At 48.6% G+C, this 23243-nt stretch overlaps 1 protein-coding gene across 1 annotated transcript; it reads left to right on the top strand.

The window, feature by feature from the left end:
- The first annotated feature begins 13591 nt into the window (after nucleotides 1-13591).
- Nucleotides 13592-22129, top strand: LOC120408454 (E3 ubiquitin-protein ligase TRIM32-like). Its single transcript, XM_039545402.1, has 3 exons — nucleotides 13592-13640; nucleotides 19157-19696; nucleotides 20457-22129. The coding sequence occupies exons 2-3, from the start codon at nucleotides 19163-19165 to the stop codon at nucleotides 20802-20804; spliced, it is 882 nt and encodes a 293-aa protein (XP_039401336.1). The 5' UTR covers nucleotides 13592-13640; nucleotides 19157-19162; the 3' UTR covers nucleotides 20805-22129.
- The last annotated feature ends 1114 nt before the right edge of the window (nucleotides 22130-23243 follow it).

The raw sequence follows: 23243 nt of genomic DNA, 5'->3' as shown, positions 1-23243 counted from the left end.
AGTCTCCTGTTGTACCCAAAATTGTGTAAGGCATGCTACTCAGGTGACTGCCCCAGAACAGAGTGCTAATATGATGATTTTGAATATTGCTGATGAACAAAGAGATAAAGAACGGTTAATATGTGGAACCCAGTAAAATTTTGGTCATGGCGTAAGCTTGACCAAAAGGAGGGATTGTGAAAGTAGAATGAATTATATTGTAAAAATAAGAATGGATTAAAGAAATGTTGTATGTACCTTTAAGCAGAAATAAGAAATGTTGAAATACAGGTGCCAGGAAAAGAAACATTAGGCATAAACAATGGTGCTAATGGCAAAACATTAACAGAAGATGGGTAGTAGTTAGTAAGGAAATAAGATATGCATGCCTAGCCCAGGTAAACTTATCTGATTCTGCTCCCTTTGTTATCTTGTTAAGTTCTCATCCTTTTATCTGTATAAATAAGATAGTTTGTGTCTTGCATGGGGCTCACATTATCTGGGTGTTATTAGCAGAGCGCTGTGCTAATAAAACAGAGTGGTCTGACAAACTGTGAGTCCTGAGTCTAACTTTGACACTGGGCAGCGCTGCTTTATTCCGTCCTCCATGGTAGGACACTTGACCATGCCATGCATGTAGCAAGTAATCTGGTATCATTGCATGACAAAGCCTAGCTGCGTATGGTCCCGGTGATTGCTGGCATTCAAGCAACATCCGTTCTTTATCTCGCAGTGTTATCCTCAGGAGAGTGATGTTGTTCATGGTAACCTGGTTGAAATTCAGGAATTTAAGTAAGGGGACAGAGATGGCCATTCCTACTGGGCTGATTGTCTGTTGCTTAAAAGAAATCCTTCCCTGCAGGTAGCCAAGCGGGGGGAAGGGGAGGGGTGCGATTGGCGCTGCTTTTTTCCGTGTTTGGATAGCAGTGATCCTCCATGATACCAGCCACAGGGTGGTTTCTGCTGCTGCACGTTAACAGGAAAGAAGCAGCACTCGATGGGCTTTGCTCGCTATTTGGGAAAGGAGGGCGCTGGATAGATGAAGGCTGCAGAAGACGAAAGACAATGGCTTACCATGGCCGCATGCAAGCAGAATTCTGATGCCTGGACCTGCGTCTGTGATCTGTAACACCAAAGCCGCAGGCACTCAATATTAAGAAGCAAAATGCGACCTTGTAGTGAAAACACATGTGCTATGTGGTGAATAATGTTGTTCACCGTGAAAGAGTATAACCATTGTTCTCTAAAATGTATTTTTTTAAATACTTCTCTCCCTTTTTTCCTTCCCTCATGCAGCTGCAAATTTTTCAAGCATCCCTCCTTCGTCCCGAAGGCTATCTCAGATAAGGCGGCGGAAAAAAAGATGCGAGAAGAAATGTTTTTGGAAATCATGGAAGTGACCCGCAATGAAAGAGCTCATCTGAATGAGTGGAAGGACATGGTAGCAAAGTACAGGAAAGATGCCAGTGACCGTGAGGACAGGAGGGACCAAGGTGAGGATAGGAGGGATGAACGTGAGGACAGGAGAGACGCTCAAGATGAGAGGAGAGATGCTCAAGATGAGAGGTGGCGGCAGGAAGATCAGCGGTGGCGGGATGCAACTCTGGGGCTGCTGCGTGATCAAACTGACATGCTCCGGCGTCTTGTGGAGCTTCAGGAATGGCAGCAGGGTCACAGAGTGCCGCTGCAGCCCCTGTATAACCACCCTCCCCCCTCACCATGTTCCTTAGCCTCCTCACCCGCCAGACGAGTAAGAACTCGTGGGGGTAGGCTCCGTGCACCCGCCCACTCCACCCCAGTGGACAGCCCAACCAAAAGGCTCTCATTATTATGAAATTATGAAATTTTTATAGTGTCCTTTTACTTCCCTACTATTCTCCTCCGAAACCCCACCCAGGCTACCTTGTCAGTTCTCTCCCTCTTTTTATAATTAAGTAATAAAGAATACATGATTTTTAAACGAGAGTGACTTTATTTCCTTAGAAAGCAAGCTGTGATCGAAGGAGGGGTGGGTGGCTTACAGTGAATGAGTCAATCAAGGAGGGGAGGGTTTCATCAAGGAGAAAGAAACACAACAGTCAGACTGTACCCTGGCCAGTGATGGAACTGGTTTTCAAAGCTTCTCTGATGCGCACCGCTTCCTGGTGTGCTCTTCTAATCGCCCTGGTGTCTGGCTGTGCGTAATCAGCGGCCAGATGATTTGCCTCAACCTCCCACCCCGCCATAAAGGTCTCCCCCTTACTCTCACAGAGATTGTGGAGCACATAGCAAGCAGCAATAACAATGGGGATATTGGTTTGGCTGAGGTCTGAGCGAGTCAGTAATGTGCGCCAGCGAGCCTTTAAACATCCAAATGCACATTCTACCACCATTCTGCACTTGCTCAGCATGTAGTTGAACAGCTCCTGACTACTGTCCAGGCTGCCTGTGTATGGCTTCATGAGCCATGGCATCAAGGGGTAGGCTGGGGCCCCCAGGATAACAACAGGCATTTCAACATCCCCAACTGTTATTTTCTGGTTTGGGAAGTAATTCCCTTGCTGCAGCCGTTTAAACAGAGTAGTGTTCCTGAAGACGCGAGCATCATGAACCCTTCCTGGCCATCCCACGTGGATGTCGGTGAAACATCCCTTGTGATCCACCAGTGCTTGCAGCACCATTGAAAAGTACCCCTTGCGGTTTACGTAGTGGGTGCCCTGGTGCTCTGGTGCCAAGATAGGGATATGGGTTCCATCTATCGCCCCACCACAGTTAGGGAATCCCATTGCAGCAAAGCCATCCACTATGACCTGCACATTTCCCAGAGTCACTACCTTTCGTAGCAGCAGCTGCTTAGTGATTGCTTTGGCTACTTGCATCACAGCAGCCCCCACAGTAGATTTGCCCACTCCAAATTGATTCCCGACTGACCGGTAGCTGTCTGGCATTGCAAGCTTCCAGAGGGCTATTGCCACTCGCTTCTCAACTGTGAGGGCTGCTCTCATCTTTGTATTCTGGTGCTTCAGGGCAGGGGAAAGCAAGTCACAATGTTCCATGAAAGTGCCTTTCCACATGCGAAAGTTTCGCAGCCACTGCGAATCGTCCCACACCTGCAACACTATGCGGTCCCACCAGTCTGTGCATGTTTCCCGGGCCCAAAATCGGCGTTCAGTGGCTAGAACCTGCCCCATTACCAGCAGGATCTCCAAAGCACAGGGGTCCACAGTTTGACAGAATTCTGTGTCCATGTCCTCATCACTCTCGTCGCCGCGCTGCCGTAGCCGCCACCTCCTCGCCTGGCTTTGCAGGTCCCGGTTCAGCATTGAGTGCACGAGAATGCGTGAGGTTTTTAAAACGTCCATGATTGCTGTCTTGAGCTGAGCAGGCTCCATGCTTGCTGTGCTATGGCGTCTGCACAGTTCACCCAGGAAAAAAGGCGCGAAACGGTTGGCTGCTGCTGCTTTCATGGAGGGAGGGGTGAGGCTGTACCCAGAACCACCCGCAACAATGTTTTTTGCCCCATCAGGCACTGGGATCTCAACCCAGAATTCCAATGGGCGGGGGAGACTGCGGGAACTATGGGATAGCTATGGGATAGCTACCCACAGTGCAACGCTCCGGAAATCGACGCTAGCCTCGGTACATGTACACACACCGCCGAATTAATGTGCGTTGTGTGGCCGCGTGCACTCGACTTTATACAATCTGTTTTAAAAAACCGATTTCTGTAAAATCGGAATAATCCTGTAGTGCAGACGTATCCTTTATTGTACTGAAATTACACAGTACAACAATGAATCATCCTGTATTAGACCCGCCAAGCACTATGCGTTTTCCCTTACGATAGTCCCTCATTTCCCCAGTGCCTTTTCAAGAAACTGGCTGGAGAGAACAAGGGAGAACAATCAAATCTCTGTATCTGATGGCGTGCTGCGATGCAGCTTCTCACACAGATTTCAGCACATTTGGGCACCTTCCATTCTTCACTGCGAAGGGCAGTTAGGGAGCCAGTGGGACATGTTGCTGCCAGATACTTATACAGTAACTGCTATACAGACACCACTAGAGCAGGGGTGGGCAAACTTTTTGGCCTGAGGGCCACATCGGGGTATGGAAATTGTATGGTGGGTCATGAATGCTCACGAAATTGGGGGTAGGGATGCGGGAGGAGGTGAGGGCTCCAGCTTGGGGTGTGGGCTCTGGGGTGGGGCCAGAAATGAGGAGTTCAGGGTGTGGGAGGAGGCTCTGGGTTGGGATGCAGGGGGGATGAGGGATTTGGGGTGTAGGAGGGGGCTCCAGGCTGGGACCCACGGGTTCAGAGGGCAGGAGGGGGATCAGGTCTAGGGCAGGGGGTTGGAGTACAGGGGAGGGGTGTGAGGGCTCTGGCTGGGGGTACAGGCTCAGGGTGGGGCTGGGGATGAGGGGTTTGGGGTGCAGGAGGGTGCTCCAAGCTGCAATTGAGGGGTTCAGAGGGCGGGGAGGGATCAGGGCTATGGCAGGGGATTGGGGCATGGGCAGGGCTCAGCGGTACAGGCTCCGCTTGGTGCTTACCACAAGCAGCTCCTAGAAGCATATCCCCACTCTGGCTCCGAGGTGTGGCCAGGCGACTGCGTGCTGCCCCATCCACAGGCACCATCCCTGCAGCTCCCAGTGGCCAGAAACCATGGCCAATGGGAGCTGCTGGGCCGACGTCTGAAGCCTGGTCTACACTAGGCGTTTAAACCGGTTTTAGGAGCGTAAAACCGATTTAACGCCACAACCGTCCACACTAGGAGGCACCTTATATCGATTTTAATGGCTCTTTAAACCGGTTTCTGTACTCCTCCCTAACGAGAGGAGTAACGCTAGTATCGGTATTAACATATCAGATTAGGGTTAGTGTGGACGCTGATCGACGGCATTGGTCTCCGGGAGCTATCCCACAGTGCACCAGTGACCGCTCTGGACCGCAATCTGAACTCGGATGCAGTGGTCAGGTAGACAGGAAAAGCCCCGCGAACTTTTGAATATTTCCTGTTTGCCCAGCGTGGAGCTCCGATCAGCACGGGTGGCGATGCAGTCCGAAATCAAAATAAAAAAAGAGCTCCAGCACGGACCATGCAGATGTGATCGCTGTAAGGGCAGGCAAATCCGTTCTATCAGCGCTCCGTTACAGAAGATGAAATTCAGAATCCTTTTTTAAAAATCTCCAGACAGACGCCATAGCAGGGACTCAGCGCACTGCAGCGTGACAAGCGTAACGGAAAGCCAAAGAATCAAATGGACGCTCATGGACTGGAGGACTGAAGCTATCCCACAGTTCCTGCAGCCTCCGAAAAGTATTTGCATTCTTGGCTGAGCTCCAAATGCTTCTAGGGTCAAACACAGTGTCTGCGGTGGGTCAGGGCATAGCTTGGCAATCTACTCACCCCCCCCACACACCCCCAGAAGCGAAAGGGAAAACAATCCTCTGACTCTTTTACATGTCACCCTATCTTTACTGAATGCTGCAGATAGATGTGATGGTGCAGCACTCAACACCAACATCCTTGCTCTCCCCACGCTATGGCTGGCTGATGGTACAATACGACTGATACCAATCCTCATCATCAGCCTGTTGGCACATGGGGCAGTGCAAAAGGACTGGTAACCATACCAACTTGCTTGGGACTGGTCAATCAAGGTCGCCTGGTCCTAATTTTTCCTGGTAGATGGTACAGTATGGCTGATAACCATTGTTGTCATAGCAACAGGGGGCTGAACTCCATCAGCCCCCACCCTTCATGTGTAAAGAAAAGATTCAAGTGCCCCTGAACTAGCAGAGAGATGCTGGGCTCCTCTCCTACACACTCCTTACTGTCCTGTCTGGACTATCATAGCAGCTGGAGGCTGCCTTCCACTCATATCTCACTAACAAGTCACTGTGTCTATTCCTGCATTCTTTATTACTTCATCACACAAGTGGGGGGACAATGCTACGGTAGCCCAGGAAGGCTGAGGGAAGAACAGAATCAACAGGTGGGGTTGTTGCAGGAGCACCCCCTGTGAATAGCATACAGCTCATAATTTCTGCAGGATCTGACACAGAGCAGCTGTGCTCTCTGGTTCTCTGATACAGCGGTTCTCTAGTACACTTGCCCATATTCTTGGCAGGACTGATTCTATTTTTAGATACCAAAAAGGAGGGATTGACTCAGGGAGTCATTCCTAATTTTGGCTTTTGCACCCCTGGCTAAGAGCAGCCAGGGGCACTTATGACAGCAGCAAATGGAACAGTACAAAAGGACTGGTAGCCATGCCCATCTTATTATCAATTTATGGTATGGTAGATGGTGCAGTATGGCTGGTAACCATCTCTGCTGTCATGCAAAAGCATGCTGCTGTGTAGCGCTGCTGAATCGCCTCTGTCAGCGGCATCTAGTACACATACGGTGACAGTCACAAAAAGCAAAACAGGCTCCATGATTGCCATGCTATGGCATCTGCCAGGGCAATCCAGGGAAAAAAGCCACGAAATGCTTGTCTGCCGTTGCTTTCCCAGAGGAAGGAGTGACTGACGACATTTACCCAGAACCACCCGCGACAATGATTATTGCCCCATCAGGCACTGGGATCTCAACCCGGAAATGCCAAGGGGGAGGCTGCGGGAACTATGGGATAGCTACGGGATAGCTACCCACAGTGCAACGCTCCAGAAATCGACGCTATCCTCGGACCATGGACGCACACCACCGATTTAATGTGTTTAGTGTGGCCGCGCGCACTCGATTTTATAAAATCTGTTTTACAAAACCGGTTTATGCAAATTCGGAATAGTCCCGTAGTGTAGACGTACCCTGAGACTGGGGCAGCATGCAGAGCTGCCTGGCTGTGCCTCTGTATACTACATAGGAGCTGGGGGGGCGGGCGAGCCAGAGGGGACGTCATGCCGGCTGCTTCCTGGGAGCTGTGCAGAGTGGGGCAAGTGCCTGACCTAGCTCCCTAGTGGGAGCTGAGGGCCAAATTAAATGGTCTGATGGGACAGATGTGGCCCGTGGGCTGTAGTTTGCCCACCCCTGTGCTAGAGATTGTTACAATGGAACAGCTAGTCAGCAGGCAGCCCAGACCGTCCATTTAGAACAGTGAGGAGTTACAAAGAGACATTACAGAAAGGACTGAATTAGAAGGACAAAGGCTTCCAAACCAGCTTGCATTGCACTCTATTTGTACTGTAATTGATACATTATGCTGAAAGCTGAGGGCTAGATTCCACCTTCTTATTCTACGTATACCTATATGAGAATTTAGGTGGATTCCTCTTTGCTAAGAAGGGTGCCCAACAAACCCTGGATTTTGATTCTCACCCAGAAAAAGATGGTTGTGTGTGTATATCTGACTGGATGTTGGGTTTTTAAATCCATGTCCCTGTCAAAGACAGCAATACATATGTGTATTCTCTTCATGTCTGTGCCTTCTCTCTGGCATATAACAACTGTCTTGATACTTAGTGTGTCATAGAATATCAGGGTTGGAAGAGACCTCAGGAGGTTATTGCTCAAAGCAGGACCAATCCCCAGACAGATTTTTGCCCCAGATCCCTAAATGGCTCTCTCAAGGATTGAACTCACAACCCTGGGTTTAAGCAGGTCAATGCTCACACCCCTGAGCTATCCACCGCCCTGAAATGACTACCTATAAGCCTTCCAGAAGGGAAGAGCCCCACATCCATTTCACAGCTTTCAGGTCTAAGTTGAGGCTGGGGGGGGGTGTCTTAAGGAGTGGGAATTTAAAGGGTGCTCAGTGTTGTTCTAACTCTGTTAACTGTCCATTGTGCTAACTGGGAACAGAATTTAGCCAATGTTGAGAACATTGGAAAAGCCCAGCCCAAGTGTTGATGATTGTTATGGCTCTCTGGGTCCTTTCCAAAGCTCCCCTGGCCTTCCCAAGGTTCACAGTCCACTCCTACTCTCCACTCCCACTGATAGATACTGGTCTATCCCTCCACAGCCCTCCAGCCTCTTTCACTTCTGACTCATCTCTTGGAAGAGTGGGCCCAAGTCAGGGACAAGTGAGGCACACTGATTAAGTACATTTCACCTCCAATTGGGCACTGTGAGGAGGACAGACATGTGAATCAATATGGAGTTTAGAGGCAGTGAATACTGCTAGGTTTCTGTAGGCCCTTCAATATGATAAAGGATCCTCTGCAGAAAACAGGAGCTGAAGTTGATGAAATGTAAGCAGTCAGGATGAGCTCTGTCCCGACATCTGGTGGTGAATTGTGGCGAGTTGTGGAAAAGAACTTCAGGGGCTGATTTTGTTTGCACAGGCACACCCACCCCGCCTAGCATGAACCCACAGCAGCCCAAATGGTCACTTTGGCTGCTGTGGGAACCCCAGTTTCTCTGTTATTGGGGCAGGAAGAATAAAGTGTTGTTACCCTGATTATATGAATCAAGGACAATGAAACTGTTTGATGACAGAGAGACTCGCCATCAACTAAGTAGCACTTGCTAGACAAGGGACATGGGTTCCAAACTTTGTGAATTGAGAGGGATGTCTGTCTGTCCTCCTGATGGTATGGGCCTGTCATGCCAATTGTACCTTCTTCTATCTCTACTGTGCAATATCAGAACTAATTTTAATTCTATTGGAAGTCTAGTTACAGGCTGCTGAGCTGAATTCATGTTGGGCCAATGGTGCACTGGCACTGAGGCTTCTATATGAAGAGCTAAAATCAGTGAGGGCTGTAGGGGGGGCCTGAAGTTGCTGAGCAGCTAGTAGAGTGGATCAGTTTGTGGGATAGCTGGTAGAGTGGATCAGTTTGTGGAATGGCTGGAGTGGCTCATGGCAAAGGCTGCAGCAGAACCCCATGGAGAGGCAGGGCAGTCAGACTTGAACTATGTAAGGTGCCCCTTAACACCACTGTGCCTACTCTCCCCCAGCTGGGAGGTAGAACTCTGCAGATAAACTTTTGAACTCTGGGGCTGCACTGACCAGGGACAGAGACTTTTGGGTTGTTGGACTTTTGAGGGACTTTTGGGTTGCTGGACTCAAGAGACTTTGGGGGTGTTAGACTTTTGGGACATTGGGTGATCTTTTGGGTTGCTGGACTTAAGACCCCGAGGGTGGGTCTTTTGCTCATGGTTTGTGTTATGAATCCTGTTTGTGGTGTTTCCCCAACATAATGCCACATTGTTTCTCCTCCTTTATTAAAAGGATTTTGCTTCACTCAGACTTTGTGCTTGCAAGAGGGGAAGTATTGCCTCCTAGAGGTCCCTGGGGGGTGGTATGTAATTGTCCCAGGTCCCTGGGTGGGGGCTCGAGCCAGTTTTGCCTTGTGTTATTGAAATGGAACTCTTAGATACTGAACCCGGTCCTTGTTGCTGCCAACTCAGATGGACAGAAGGGTTACAGAAAACAAACAAACAAACTAACAAAAAGATCTGAGCTGAGCAGATTAGGTCTCCTGTTGTGGAGCAGCACTTGAGACTGCTCAGTCTCTCAGGTATAATACCATGGTAACTGCTGCTGGTTTACAGATAAGAGCATATTGCATCCAGATGCTGGTGAGTACAGCAGTTTTCTCCTTTATTGAGCTTTCTATAGAGATCCTTTCCTTTTGCTCTGCAAGATTGGGGGCTTGTTACAGAATCAGGAAACTACTAGCGGCTTGTGTGCGCTTTAAATCATCTGTTACAGTGATGACAAGTGACAGGGAAAACCTAGAGCATAAGCCTGACTGGCCAGTATTCTTGCTCTAGAAGCAAATGTCCTGCAAAGCAGTTCATTTTCCATCATTTTATATTTCTTCCCATTAAAATTAAATAAGTATTTGTGCATTTGTAAGACACCTATCACTGTGGCTTCTATGCATTACAATAATATAAATAATGTAGCATTGCTAGCCAAGAAACCTCAACAGAACATTCAACAAGTTCTCCCAGCTACAGGTATTGTCATTCACTAATAAGAGTGGTGGATGAATGTTCAATATATAACCAAAATAACTGAATTACCAACTCCCTGCCATTGCAGCTGCCTTGGCAGGGGGGACCTCTCAGTCCCTCCTATTGTCTGCCTGTGGCACACTGTAGGTTCATCTCTGGGGGCTGTAATACTTGGATTTACTTCAGGCTGTTGGCTTGGTGTGCGGGTGTGTCTACACTGCAGTCAGACACCCATGGCTGCCCCCCTGGGACTCAGGAGCTGTCTAATTGCTGAGATAGAGTTTCAGGCTCAGGTAGCAGCCTGAGCTCTGGGACCCTCCAACCTTACAGGGTCCTAGCACCCTAGCTTCCACCCAAGGCCCAACATCTACACAATTTAAACAGCCCCTTAGCCCGAGCCCTGTGAGCCTGAGTCAGCTGGCATTAGGGCTGCCAACTTTCTACTCACACAAAACCGAACACCTCTGCCCCACTCCTCCCCAGTGCCTTCTCCGAGGCCCCACCCCTTCTCACTCCATTCCCCCTCCCTCTGTCGTTCGCTCTCCCCACCCTCACTCATATTCACTGGGCTGGCTCAGGGGATTGGGGTGTCGGAGGGGCTGAGGGCTCCTGCTAGGGGTGTGGGCTCTGGGGATGGGGTGCATGAGGGGGATCCAGGTTGGGCAGGGGGTTGGGCATGGGGGCGTGAGGGCTCTGGGGTGGGGCTGGGGATGAGGGGTTTGGGGTGCAGGAGGGGGCTCCAGGCTGGGAGTGAGGGGGTGGGGGCTCCAGCTGGGGGGGTGGGCTCTAGGGTGGGACTGGGGGTTTGGGATGCAGGAGGGTGCTCTGGGCTGGGACCGAGAGGTTCGGTGGGGAATCAGGGCTGGGGAAAGAGGTTGAGGCATGGGGGTGGGGTACAGGCTCCAGGCGGCACTTATCTCAAGCAGCACCCGGAAGCAGTGGCATATTCCCCCTCTGGCTCCTAAGCAGAGGTGTGGCCAGGCAGTTCTGCACACTGCCCCATCCTGCAGCTCCCATTGGCCGCAGTTCCCAGCCAATGGAAGCTGCGGAATCGGCATTTGGGGCGGGGGCACTGCATGGAGCCCCCTGTCTGCCTCTACGCATAGGAGCCAGGGGAGGGACATATCGCTGCTTCCAGCAGCCACGCAGAGCTGCAGCAGGCAGCCCCACTGTGCAGCCAGCCCCACTGTGCAGCCAACCAGACTTTTAATGGGCCGGTCAGCAGTGCTGACCAGAGCCACCAGGATCCCTTTTCGCCAGGCATTCCAATAAAAAGCCAGACACCTGGCAACCCTAGCTGGCATGGGCTAGCTGAAGGTTTTTAATTAGAGTGTAGACATACCTCAGGGCCTGTGCTATACAAGAGGGCAGTCTCTCTGGTGGTCCCTTCTGCCCTTAAATGCTATGATTACCTAGATTTTCATGGCTCGGATTACAAGCACATTTGTGCATTTTGCCACAAATTCAAAATGTGCCCACTTTGTGAAAAATATGCACTCTGGGCTCTATGAAGATGAGCCTATGTTTGAGCGCATCGGGTTACACTGCAAGTCATGCACAGTTTCATTCAGAAGACTGAATGTTTTCAAAGCCAATTTACAGCTTTCTCCAAGTTATGGAAAAGATGCAAGATCATGTTGTGCAAAACTGTGGAGACGAATTCTTCAGGCTCAGCTCCAGCAAAGAACATGCTTAACTTTAAGCACATGAACAGTCCAATTCAACGCAATGGGCCTTGTTGCTCAGGGATGAGATTTTCAAAAGAAAACAAAGAGTTGCTTTTCAAAAGCACAATGGGACTCATGCTCCAACCTCCCTTACGCACTCTAAATTCTAAACACTGGCGTGCCTTCCTGGATCTGTACTTTGCATAGTATCATGTGCGCGCATCAGGGCTGGCTTTAGGCACCAGCAAACCAACCATGTGCTTGGGGCAGCACATTTTCAAGGACGGCATTCCGGCCATCTTTTTTTTTGTTAAATTATTATTAATTTATTTATTGCTTCAGGCAGGAAAAGCTTAGAGCTGGCCCTGGCAGCAGCAGAGTGTGGTGGGCGCGGGGCACCTTGGGGCCACTGTGGTCACGCTGTGGGGGAGCAGCGCCCGCACCTTGTAGCAGGGCCGGGCAGGCATCGAGCGGGGGACACTCGGGCTGGCGGCCACCTGCAGATGCCACAGGGCAGCCGCTCCCCAGCTCCGCAGCCGGGGCTGGGCAAAGTGGCCCGAGTCACTCAGGGACTGCGGCAGGGCGGCCAGAAGCAGCAGCAGCAGCGGGGCCATAGAGGGCAGAGCACTGCCGTGTGGGGCCTGCATCTCACTCTCCGGTGCTCCACTCCCTCTGGGGCTACCCTGCCCTGGCTCCTCAGCCTCCTGCCAGGGCGGTCCCCCGGCTCTGCCCTCCTGGGTCCCAGCTGGTCCTGGAGGCGGGAGCCCCAGCTGGAGGGACCCTGGGCTGAGGCGCGGCCTGGGAGCCCTGCTGCTTACCCCGTCCCGGCCAGCCCATACTGGCTGGAGGTGAGGGGGGAGCGGGCAGAGTCAGCATTGGTGCGGGGGAGCCCAGGGCTGGGGCAGCAGGGGGTGCAGGTGGGGGAGGGCACTGGTAGGGAGGGTGAGAGGCCAGGGCTGGGGTGGGGGGCAGCCAAAGTTTTTTTCGCTTGGGGTGGCAAAAAACCTAGAGCCAGCTGTGGTGCGCATGGCACTTTACAGATATATAGCATGGCAGGATACCTACACAAGGCATTTTCAATCTGAAATAAAGAGCATCTACCAGAGGACAATATACTTATGGCAGGTTCACCACCCTGAGCCACTCTCTCTCTCTCAGCAGGCCCTGTTACCTCAAACACAAAACCTTGAGGGTAAATGTCCTTCCTCCCACTTTTTCTCAGGGTTTCCATCCCTCTTCCACAGCCTGGGGAGGGGACTTCAGATCACCCCTTTCCCTCCCAAGATTGCCAGTCCACTGACAAACAGTCCCTCTCTAGTACCCCTCCATGTGCGGGCAGAGAGCGTTTTATCCTAATTCAGTACCTCCTACAGGTACCCTCTGCTGTTTGCTACAGCTCGTAAAGTCTCTCCCTTTTCTACCCCCACTGTCTGAGTGGGTCAAATTACCTTCATATTCCCCATCTGGGGAGAGGAATTGACTGTGTCACAGCTGGGGCTGAGCCCTGTCTCCCTTTAAAGGGCTAGCCTCACTGTGACAGGTCCCCTCAGGAGTCTTTTCTGTTGGAAAAAAATCACAAACAATGCAGCATATCCTTGATAACTGGTGTGAGTTTAACACACTGTTTTTCCTCCTATATTAGGCTCTCCACAGGGACATCAGTTTGCATGAAGAGCACATTAGATTCATATTTTCTGAAGGAGCTAGATGACAAACAGGTGACGTATCTGAGACTGGGATGGGGGAATTTATTGCCTGAATCAAAGCCCACCAAAGTCAATGGAAAAACTCCCTGTAGCAGGGTGGATTCCCTGCTCCGGGGTTTTAAGGCGTTTGAAAGCGGCTTGGCAGGGCTTGAGAGCTGCTACTCTGAAGCTGGGCTGATTGGGGAAGTAGCTGCAGCTGGGCCACACCCCAATCAGGCCACAGCTGGCCCCTATAAAAGGCTATGAGCCAGGAGCCCAGGCAGCCTCTCTCTGGCTATAGAGAGAGATGAGCCTGGTTGCTTAGGAGCTTGAGACTGGATACCTGAGTACAGCAGGGCTGGGGAAGGCTGAGGAGCTCCACCTTGAAAGCCCCAGGCTGCAGCCTAGCAGTGGGCCAACAGGTACTGTGGGTTGCAGAGGGCAACCTAGGGGTAGGCTAAGGCAGCAGGTCCAAACCCAACTTTGCCTGTGATGAGTAGGCTGATACTGCAGTCTGCCCCAGAGGGTGGGGCTAGACAATGACTGGCAGTAGCCATATACTGAGGCAAGGTAGGGATAGAGGGTGGGGGTTCCCTGAGACAGAAGGGGAGACCCAGAGAGAAAGGGGTTACTGCTAGGGGGCAGCACCCCCATGTAAAAGGGCACTGGGTTCAGGGAGGGCCACGGGGGGCCTAAGAACAGGTGGATCACCAGCCTGCAGGGGGTGCTCCAGGGCTGGACTGAGCTAACTTCAGAGAGCAACCAGTAGGAGGCGCCGCAGTGGTGAGTCGACCCGTTACACTCCCATAGACTTCATTGGGCTCTGGAGCCTGCCTTGGGCTCTAGACAGTTCCCCTTTCAAATTTTGCATCCACATTGCATCCTGTGACATTAAATTAAGGGCCTGGCCTTACAAGCTGCTGAGCACCCAGAATCCCCAGTGATTTCAGTGGCAGTTGCAGATAGCAGAACCGCTTGGAAATAGTGACCATAATACAATAGCATTCAACATCCCTGTGGTGGGAAGAACATCTCAACTGCCCAACACTGTGGCCTTTAATTTCAAAAGGGGGAACTATACAAAAATGAGGGGGTTAGTTAGACAAAAGTTAAAAGGTACAGTGACTAAAGTGAAATCCCTGCAAGTTGCGTGGGCCCTTTTTAAAGACACCATAATAGAGGCCCAACTTCAATGTATACCCCAAATTAAGAAAAACAGTAAAAGAACTAAAAAAGAGCCACCGTGGCTTAACAACCATGTAAAAGAAGCAGTGAGGGATAAAAAGACTTCCTTTAAAAAGTGGAAGTCAAATCCCAGTGAGGCAAATAGAAAGGAGCACAAACACTGCCAACTTAAGTGCAAGAGTGTAATAAGAAAAGCCAAAGAGGAGTTTGAAGAATGGCCAGCCAAAAACTCCAAAGGTGGTAATAAAATGTTTTTTAAGTACATCAGAAGCAGGAAGCCTGCTAAACAACCAGTGGGGCCCCTTGACGATGAAAATACAAAAGGAGCGCTTAAAGATGATAAAGTCATTGCGGAGAAACTAAATGGATTCTTTGCTTCAGTCTTCACGGCTGAGGATATTAGGGAGATTCCCAAACCTGAGCTGGCTTTTGTAGGTGACAAATCTGAGGAACTGTCACAGATTGAAGTGTCACTAGAGGAGGTTTTGGAATTAATTGATAAACTCAACATTAACAAGTCACCGGGACCAGATGGCATTCACCCAAGAGTTCTGAAAGAACTCAAATGTGAAGTTGCGGAACTATTAACTAAGGTTTGTAATCTGTCCTTTAAATCGGCCGTACCCAATGACTGGAAGTTAGCTAATGTAACGCCAATATTTAAAAAGGGCTCTAGGGGTGATCCTGGCAATTACAGACCGGTAAGTCTAACGTCGGTCGGTACCGGGCAAATTAGTTGAAACAATAGTAAAGAATAAAATTGTCAGACACATAGAAAAACATAAACTCTTGAGCAATAGTCAACATGGTTTCTGTAAAGGGAAATCGTGTCTTACTAATCTATTAGAGTTCTTTGAAGGGTCAACAAACATGTGGACAGGGGATCCGTGGATATAGTGTACTTAGATTTCCAGAAAGCCTTTGACAAGGTCCTCACCAAAGGCTCTTACGTAAATTAAGCTGTCATGGGATAAAAGGAAAGGTCCTTTCATGGATTGAGAACTGGTTAAAGGACAGGGAACAAAGGGTAGGAATTAATGGTAAATTCTCAGAATGGAGAGGGTAACTAGTGGTGTTCCCCAAGGGTCAGTCCTGGGACCAATCCTATTCAATTTATTCATAAATGATCTGGAGCAAGAGGTAAACAGTGAGGTGGCTAAGTTTGCAGATGATACTAAACTACTCAAGATAGTTAAGACCAAAGCAGATTGTGAAGAACTTCAAAAAGATCTCACAAAACTAAGTGATTGGGCAACAAAATGGCAAATGAAATTTAATGTGGATAAATGTAAAGTAATGCACATTGGAAAAAATAACCCCAACTATACATACAACATGATGGGGGCTAATTTAGCTACAACGAGTCAGGAAAAAGATCTTGGAGTTATCGTGGATAGTTCTCTGAAGATGTCACGCAGTGTGCAGAGGCGGTCAAAAAGCAAACAGGATGTTAGGAATCATTAAAAGGGGATAGAGAATAAGACTGAGAATATATTATTGCCCTTATATAAATCCATGGTACGCCCACATCTCGAATACTGTGTACAGATGTGGTCTCCTCACCTCAAAAAAGATATTCTAGCACTAGAAAAGGTTCAGAAAAAAGCAACTAAAATGATTAGGGGTTTAGAGAGGGTCCCATACGAGGAAGGATTAAAGAGCCTAGGACTCTTCAGCTTGGAAAAGAGAAGACTAAGGGGGGACATGATAGAGGTATATAAAATCATGAGTGATGTTGAGAAAGTGGATAAGGAAAAGTTATTTACTTATTCCCATAATACAAGAACTAGGGGTCACCAAATGAAATTAATAGGCAGCAGGTTTAAAACAAATAAGGAAGTTCTTCTTCACGCAGCGCACAGTCAACTTGTGGAACTCCTTACCTGAGGAGGTTGTGAAGGCTAGGACTATAACAATGTTTAAAAGGGACTGGATAAATTCATGGTGGCTAAGTCCATAAATGGCTATTAGCCAGGATGGGTAAGAATGGTGTCCCTAGCCTCTATTCGTCAGAGGATGGAGATGGATGGCAGGAGAGAGATCACTTGATCATTGCCTGTTAGGTTCACTCCCTCAGGGGCACCTGGCATTGGCCACTGTCGGTAGACAGATACTGGGCTAGATGGACCTTTGGTCTGACCCGGTACGGTCTTTCTTATGTTCTTATGTTCTAAGTCAGCATTTCTCAGGATCAGGCCCTTCTGTAAATGTGTAGGGATTTTCAAGCTGCTTAGTACTTCAATAGGAGACTGCTTAGTACTTCAATAGTTCTTTCCTTCTGCAAAGTGCTGTACAAGCACTACTGAAACCCCCTCACAGCACCAGTCAGGTAAACACTATCGTTCTCATTTGAAAAGATGAGGACATTGCAGCAGAGAGGTAAAGTGACTGGATCAAGGCCACAGAGGCAGTTCAGTGTCAAAGCAGGATTACAGTGCAAAAGTTCCTGGTACCTACTCTGTATCTCAGCACTAGGGCAAGATCTCTTTCTCCTTGGCACCTCTAAGCCCTGATTCAACAAAGCATAACTTCAATGGGATTTAAGCACAAGCTGCCAGGACTACTCATGTGCTTAAAGTTACGCACATGCTTAAATACTTTGTTGAACTGAAGCTCAAATGCCTTGCATACATAACTGTGAATTATCCTTCAGATTCCACAGAACTTCTAGCTCTTAGGTCAGATTAAACATGCAATGCATTTTCAGGCCCTGGTCCAACAAAGTACGTAAGCAGGAGCTTAACTTTAACCACATGCATAATCCCACTAAAATTGATTGGGCTATATAAGTATTTAATGTTGGGCATGGGTTCTGCTGAATTGGGGCCTCCAACAGGGTCCAAATTGGCATGGGCAGCCTGGCATGAGCTGGAGAATGGGCAGAGTTATGAATATCAAGCAGTCAAATCATTTTTTTCCGTTTGAATGGTTAGCTGCTTTTCTGGTCAGGCAGCTTCACACTAATAAACCTCATGACTTGGAAAGTCATGGATCATTCATATCTATAATTTGAGTGATATTTGATTTTGCTTTCAAAGTTTTTTTCTTTTTTTAAGTTCCCTGCCAATACTGTATTTCTGGCAGCGCTACAATGCCCTGGGCTAATGCTCTGCTACCAGGGGCGGCTCTAGCTTTTTGGCCGCCCCAAGCAGTCATGCGCGGGAGGCGCCCCGGAGCCGCGGGAGCAGCGGACCTCCCGCGGGCACGACTGCAGAGGGACCGCTGGTCCCGCGTGGCTTGGCTGGACCTGTGGCTGCGGACGGCTCGCGGGTCTCCGGCGGCACCGCTTGAGCTGCCGCAGTCATGCCTGCGGGAGGTCCAGCTGAGCCGCGGGACGAGCACCTCCACCGCAGTCGTGTCTGCGGCAGGTCCGCCGGCCCAGCCTGCCGCCCCCCCCCGGCAGCAGGGGACGCCCCCTAGATGTTGCCGCCCTAGGCACCAGCTTGTTTTGCTGGTGCCTAGAGCCGCCCCTGTCTGCTACTCAGAGTTTGAGAACAAATAAACCTAAATGGCCACATTTTCAAAAATGCTCAGTGTCCAGCAGCTCCCCTAGAAACATCTGAATAAATCTGGCTACTTCACACTAGAATGCTGCAGCTTTCCACTGCGAACAAGGGAGATTCCCCACACTCTGTCCTTGCTGGGAACTCTGGTTGCTGTTGAGCTCTTTGGAAGATCTGAGCCCAGACTTTCACAAATAGAAATTGTTCAATGGACAACTTTGATCCTAATTGAAAATGAGAACAGCAGTCTCATCCCATGTGTCCACAACACAAAACCACCATATTATGATGTGTGAATGGCAGCCTCTGTTCAAGAGGGACCCAAGAAATCGGTAACATGGATGTCACAAGTCAGGATTTATGTACATGGGCTGATCTATGCCTTAGGGTGAAATTTACACACCTGTCCACTGTGATGCTTGATGTAGGTTACTGTTGTGCTGTTATAAGTGTCAGTTCCAAGAGCACTGCATTCACATTGTCAAGGGGTCCACTCACCACAGTGGCACCTCCTGCTGGCCACCCTGGGGATTAGCACTGCTAGATGGTGCCTCTCCCATTGTCTTCTCACCCTGCAGACCCACCTCACTACAGGAATCCCGGTATCCTCTTCATGACTCGGCCCTCTGGCTGGGCCACGATCCATGTCTCCCCCTTCTGAGGTTACCCAAAGTCCTTCTGTGCAAAGATTCCCAGGCAGTCTTCACCTGTGCTGCCCTGATGGTGCCCCTTCCTAGCATAGGAACCATCCTCTACTCCAGGTTTCAGTCCAGTGACCCTCGGCTCAGCAGTTCTGTGCTCTAGCCACTCAGCACTCAATGCTCCTTCCTAGTCCTCCCCTAGGAGTACCAGCACCAAACCGACTCCCTTCTCTTCCCAGGGAATGACTACAGCCTGCTACCTTTCTGCAGTGCAGCCTTTCCCGGAAGCCCCCTGTCTATTGCCAGCTGCCTATCTGGCCTCTCCTGCACAGCTGAGCCTATTCACAATCAACCCTGCTCCCTGGCTCTCCCTCCAAGTGCAGCCTGTGGAGTTAATTGGCCTACCTGGCCACCTTAACCCCTTCAAAAGAATACCCCATCTCACACAGAGAAAATTAAAAAGAAATACCATCAACAAATAAAGCTATTTTGCAGAGAAGTTGCTTTGATCATATATGATTTAAACCCACAACAAGAACTGCTGTGCTTTATCTAGTGTGGAAACCCTGGAAAATGAGTGTTAAAAGCTCATTCCCCTCTTTCTTTTAGAAAGACATGTTTGAATGTAATAAAGACTGGAAGTTCTCTGGAATCCAAAGGATATTTTACAACAATCTGGTCAAAGAACTGGGAGGGTTTGGGACAGAGCCTGGCAAGTTCATCTGGCCAACCAGTGTGACCATGACTCTGGATGGAGATCTGGTTGTGAAAGATAGTGGAAACAAAAAGATCCAGCTCTTCAGCCCTGATGGTTGCTATAAGCATAGGTTTTCCTATGGATCTGAACCAAGAAAAGGTCTGGGAGATGTAGCATGCACCCAGGATGGCTTGTTGCTTGTCACTGATGGATCCAAAGCCATCAAGGTCTTCTCTAAAGATGGTGAGATGATCCACCAGCTGAAGTCTCCCAAAATGGACTGGAATCATTCCTACAGGATGGCAGTCCTGAAGTGCAATGATATTGCAGTGACAGACTGGACAGATGGGGGAAAAGTTCACATCATTGAGGTGGACTGGAGAATGAATGCCATCCTGAAGATGAACGTGATAGATGGCTTTCATAGACCAGAGCACATCACAGTCAATAAGGTACAGTATAGCACAAACTACTAACACAATTATTTACATAGTGCATTTTGGGAACTGCCACAAAGTGCTTTCTAAACACAGTCTCTGCCCCCATGAGCTTGCAATTTAGGATGAGCAATAATTTTAATGATGACTCTTTCGTTAGCCATAAGTTACGGAACAAGGTGGCAGAATTGTAAGAAACAGAGCTTTATTCAACATTCTGTAAGGCTAGTACTCCATGCTGAGGCTCTGCTATTTCCCTCTGTGTCACAGCCCTGTAACAATCCCCCCTACTGCCAGGCTAACATGCCTCCCTGATCAGCCAGAATTACTATAGCAAAGCCAAAAATTGACCCCAGATCTCTTGGTCTCTGTCCATTGCCTTAACCGCAAACGATCCTTCCTCTCTTGTACTGATTGGCTGAAACAGTGCACAGAGTAAGAAGAATGTTTGAGCAAAGTGTATGATGAGTGGTTTTGTTCTGTAGAGTCCTGATGATTCTGTTGAATGAGAGACACTGGTTTTCTTGCGAGATCAGGGTAAGATCCATTCACAGTTTCTTCACAAACCCACCAGGCTGTAGACAAGCTAAGTAGTAGTAGAATTCAAAGAATGTTCTTTTTGTTGTTAATAAATTTTCTTTGTGACTCTGATACGCCTTTAGCATCCAAAGTCTGGAATAGATTTCTGGGTTATTTAGTACCAGCAGTAAAGCCAAGCCCGTTGGAATTCTAGCAGCTCTAAATAGGGTACTATCACTTTTTTTCCCCCTGGCAGAGTGAAGAGATACTGGTTACTGAAGGGCAGCTCTTTGGAAAATACCAAGGCTGCTGCCTCAAGATTATGGACAGTGAAAGAATTCTGAAGAAAGCAATTGGACCAGACTATGGCAACAAATTCACCTTTGTGAATCCCTCTGGAGTCTGTGTAGATTCAAATGAGAACTTGTTTGTTGCAGATGAAGGACAGAACTGTATAGTGATGTTTAACCCCGATGCATCACTGATTGCTTTAGTAGTAACTCAAGATCTAGAGGGCCCTCGTGGGCTTTCGGTGACCAAGCATGGGCTCTTGGCAGTAGCTGACTGCTACCATCACAGTGTGAAGTTCTACAGATACAGATGAGAGTAGGTGAATGCCTTAGCTCAGCAATTGAACTTGCCTCAGTAAATACCTTTGTAGATGGTGAATAAAATAGAAATGTAAAAATCTAGGTTAACATGGGACATAATTGTGATCACTGGGCTGTTTCTACCAAGCAGAAGAAAACATTCTAGCCTTATGGAAGGAAGCACTATGAGTTAGGACTTGGAGCCAAGGACTCCTGAATAATAATCTCAGTTCTGCTACTGCTTTACTATATGGTCTTGGGCAAATCACAAGCTTATATCCCATCACAGTTCCTGCACCTGGTAAATAGGATTCATGCTACTTACATACCTACCTGACCAGAGACTGGTACAGAAGAATGAATGTTTGGATGCTGCATTGAAGATATAAAATGCTATGTAAGAATTAATTGATATTATTCTCAGGTAATCCCAAATTCAGAGGTAGTTTAGAGTGTGTGCCAGGTTTTTTCTGATTATAAGTAAGGGGAAAACTAGGATTTCGGATTGGCTGTGCAGTCACTGTTGGTAAATACTGATGTTTGAAGAGCTAATTAAAGCGATCAGTTCTGTTCATTTGCCTAATGCTATTAGGATATGAGTTTGCATCTTGCAAACTCTCCAGATGTGCTGGGATGCTATCTGTACTCTCCTGAAGATAGGGTTCTCCTACATGTGGCCGCCAAATTGAGACTATGAGAGGATTTGTATTCAGGGCTCTTTCTTATTTTTTTGCTGTAATGGAGATGCACTGGGAATCATTCAAATATCTCCTCTCGCTGCAGTTTTTCCACCAACTCTGAATGTGTTGTAATAATCTCTGTAACCTGCCTTCCTGCCATCTGGTTTGGTCAAGAGGCTTCTACCCAAGCCTCTCACTGGATTCTAGTTGCTTCCTAATATAAAGTATCTTGATTCTTCTTCTTTAAGAAGGGGAGTGTTAAATAAGAAGGGGAAATGTTAAATATTAGGGAGGGGTTTTCTCTTCATAGACACAGAAGATCATGAGAAGTACTACAGGAACTTCTCTTCCTCACTTCAGAATTGCAAAGAAATAATGATGGGGTCCTCACTTCAGGAATACTAACAAAGGTGGATAACACCAATATGTTAAAAAAAACAACCTGTGAATTAGTCAGTTATGATTTATCAGTAAGTATCTGCAAGTGGGTAAAAAAGGGTAAGGAGGTATACACTGACATAGGTTACATGCCAAGGGGCCAGAAGGGAGGAGCAGAGCAGGACGATGTCAGAAGATTCAAGTCATAGTTTGGGAAAACACGGTTACTTATATTACAGTAACTGTGATTCTTTGAGATGTGCTACCCATGTGGATCCCACTCATGCTGCATGTGCACCTCACCTGCCATCCACATGCACAGAGACTCCAAGAAAAATGGGGTGACTTTAACTTTCAATCTCCTCTTAGGCCTTGTCTTCCATAGGAGAAAAGGTCTGTTTTCAACATGTGTGAGCTAGCACATACTAAGTGAGAAATCTGCCTCCGTGCACAGGGCTGACCAAAGACCAATGCACCACTTGAGCTGTCACTCATAGGCCTGGTCTACACTAGGGGGGGATCAACCTAAGGGTACGTCTTCACTACCCGCCGTATCGGCGGGTAGCAATCGATTTCTCGGGGGTCGATATATCGCGTCTCATCTAGACGCGATATATCAATCCCCGAACGCGCTCATGTCGACTCCGTAACTCCACCAACGCGAACGGCGGTAGCGGAGTCGACATGGGGAGCCAAGGACGTCGATCCCACACCGTGAGGACGGTACGTAATTCAATATCAGATACTTTGACTTCAGCTACGTTATTCATGTAGCTGAAGTTGCGTATCTTATATCGATTTTCCACCATAGTGTAGACCTGCCCTCAGATATGCAACTTCAGCTATGAGAATAGCGTAGCTGAAGTCGACGTATCTTAGTTCGACTTACCTCGCATCCTTACGGCGCGGGGTCGACTGCCATGGCTCCCCCGTCAACTTTGTTTCCGCCTCTCGCTGAGCTGGAGTACAGCAGTCGATGGGAGAGCGATCGGGGATTGATTTATCGCATCTACACTAGACGTGATAAATTGATCCCCGATAGATCGATCGCTACCCGCCGATCCGGCAGGAAGTGTAGACTTAGCCATACATTCCCTTAGGGTATGTCTACGTCTCAAGCAGAGGGTATAATTGCCATCTTGAGGAGACATATCCCCACTAGCTCTGATCAAGTTAGCATGCTAAAAATAGCGTGCCAGGCAAGCAGCAATGCCACCCAAGTACATACCTGTCCGAGATGTGTAACCCACACACCTCCTGCATGTGGTGTTCTGTCTCCTCTAGAGGCACTGAGACCACGTAGAGAGAGAGATTATGAGTCTGCTCTACAGCCTGAGCTAACAGCCAGTTGACTTTCAGCTCATGCACTAAGCTCCAAAGGGCCCAGGTTTGATC

This window comes from Mauremys reevesii, linkage group 6 (genome assembly GCF_016161935.1).
Source record: "Mauremys reevesii isolate NIE-2019 linkage group 6, ASM1616193v1, whole genome shotgun sequence".
NCBI lineage: Eukaryota > Metazoa > Chordata > Testudines > Geoemydidae > Mauremys > Mauremys reevesii.
The sequence above is the reverse complement of the archived record's forward strand: the minus strand, read 5'-3'. Positions and strand labels throughout refer to the sequence as shown.

Bases quoted from the DNA above. Each gene is read 5' to 3' on its own strand.
- LOC120408454 (XM_039545402.1), top strand. From the start codon at position 19,163: ATGTTTGAATGTAATAAAGACTGGAAGTTCTCTGGAATCCAAAGGATA. The intron at 19,697-20,456 runs GTACAGTATAGC...TCCCCCTGGCAG, and splicing joins AGCACATCACAGTCAATAAG to AGTGAAGAGATACTGGTTAC.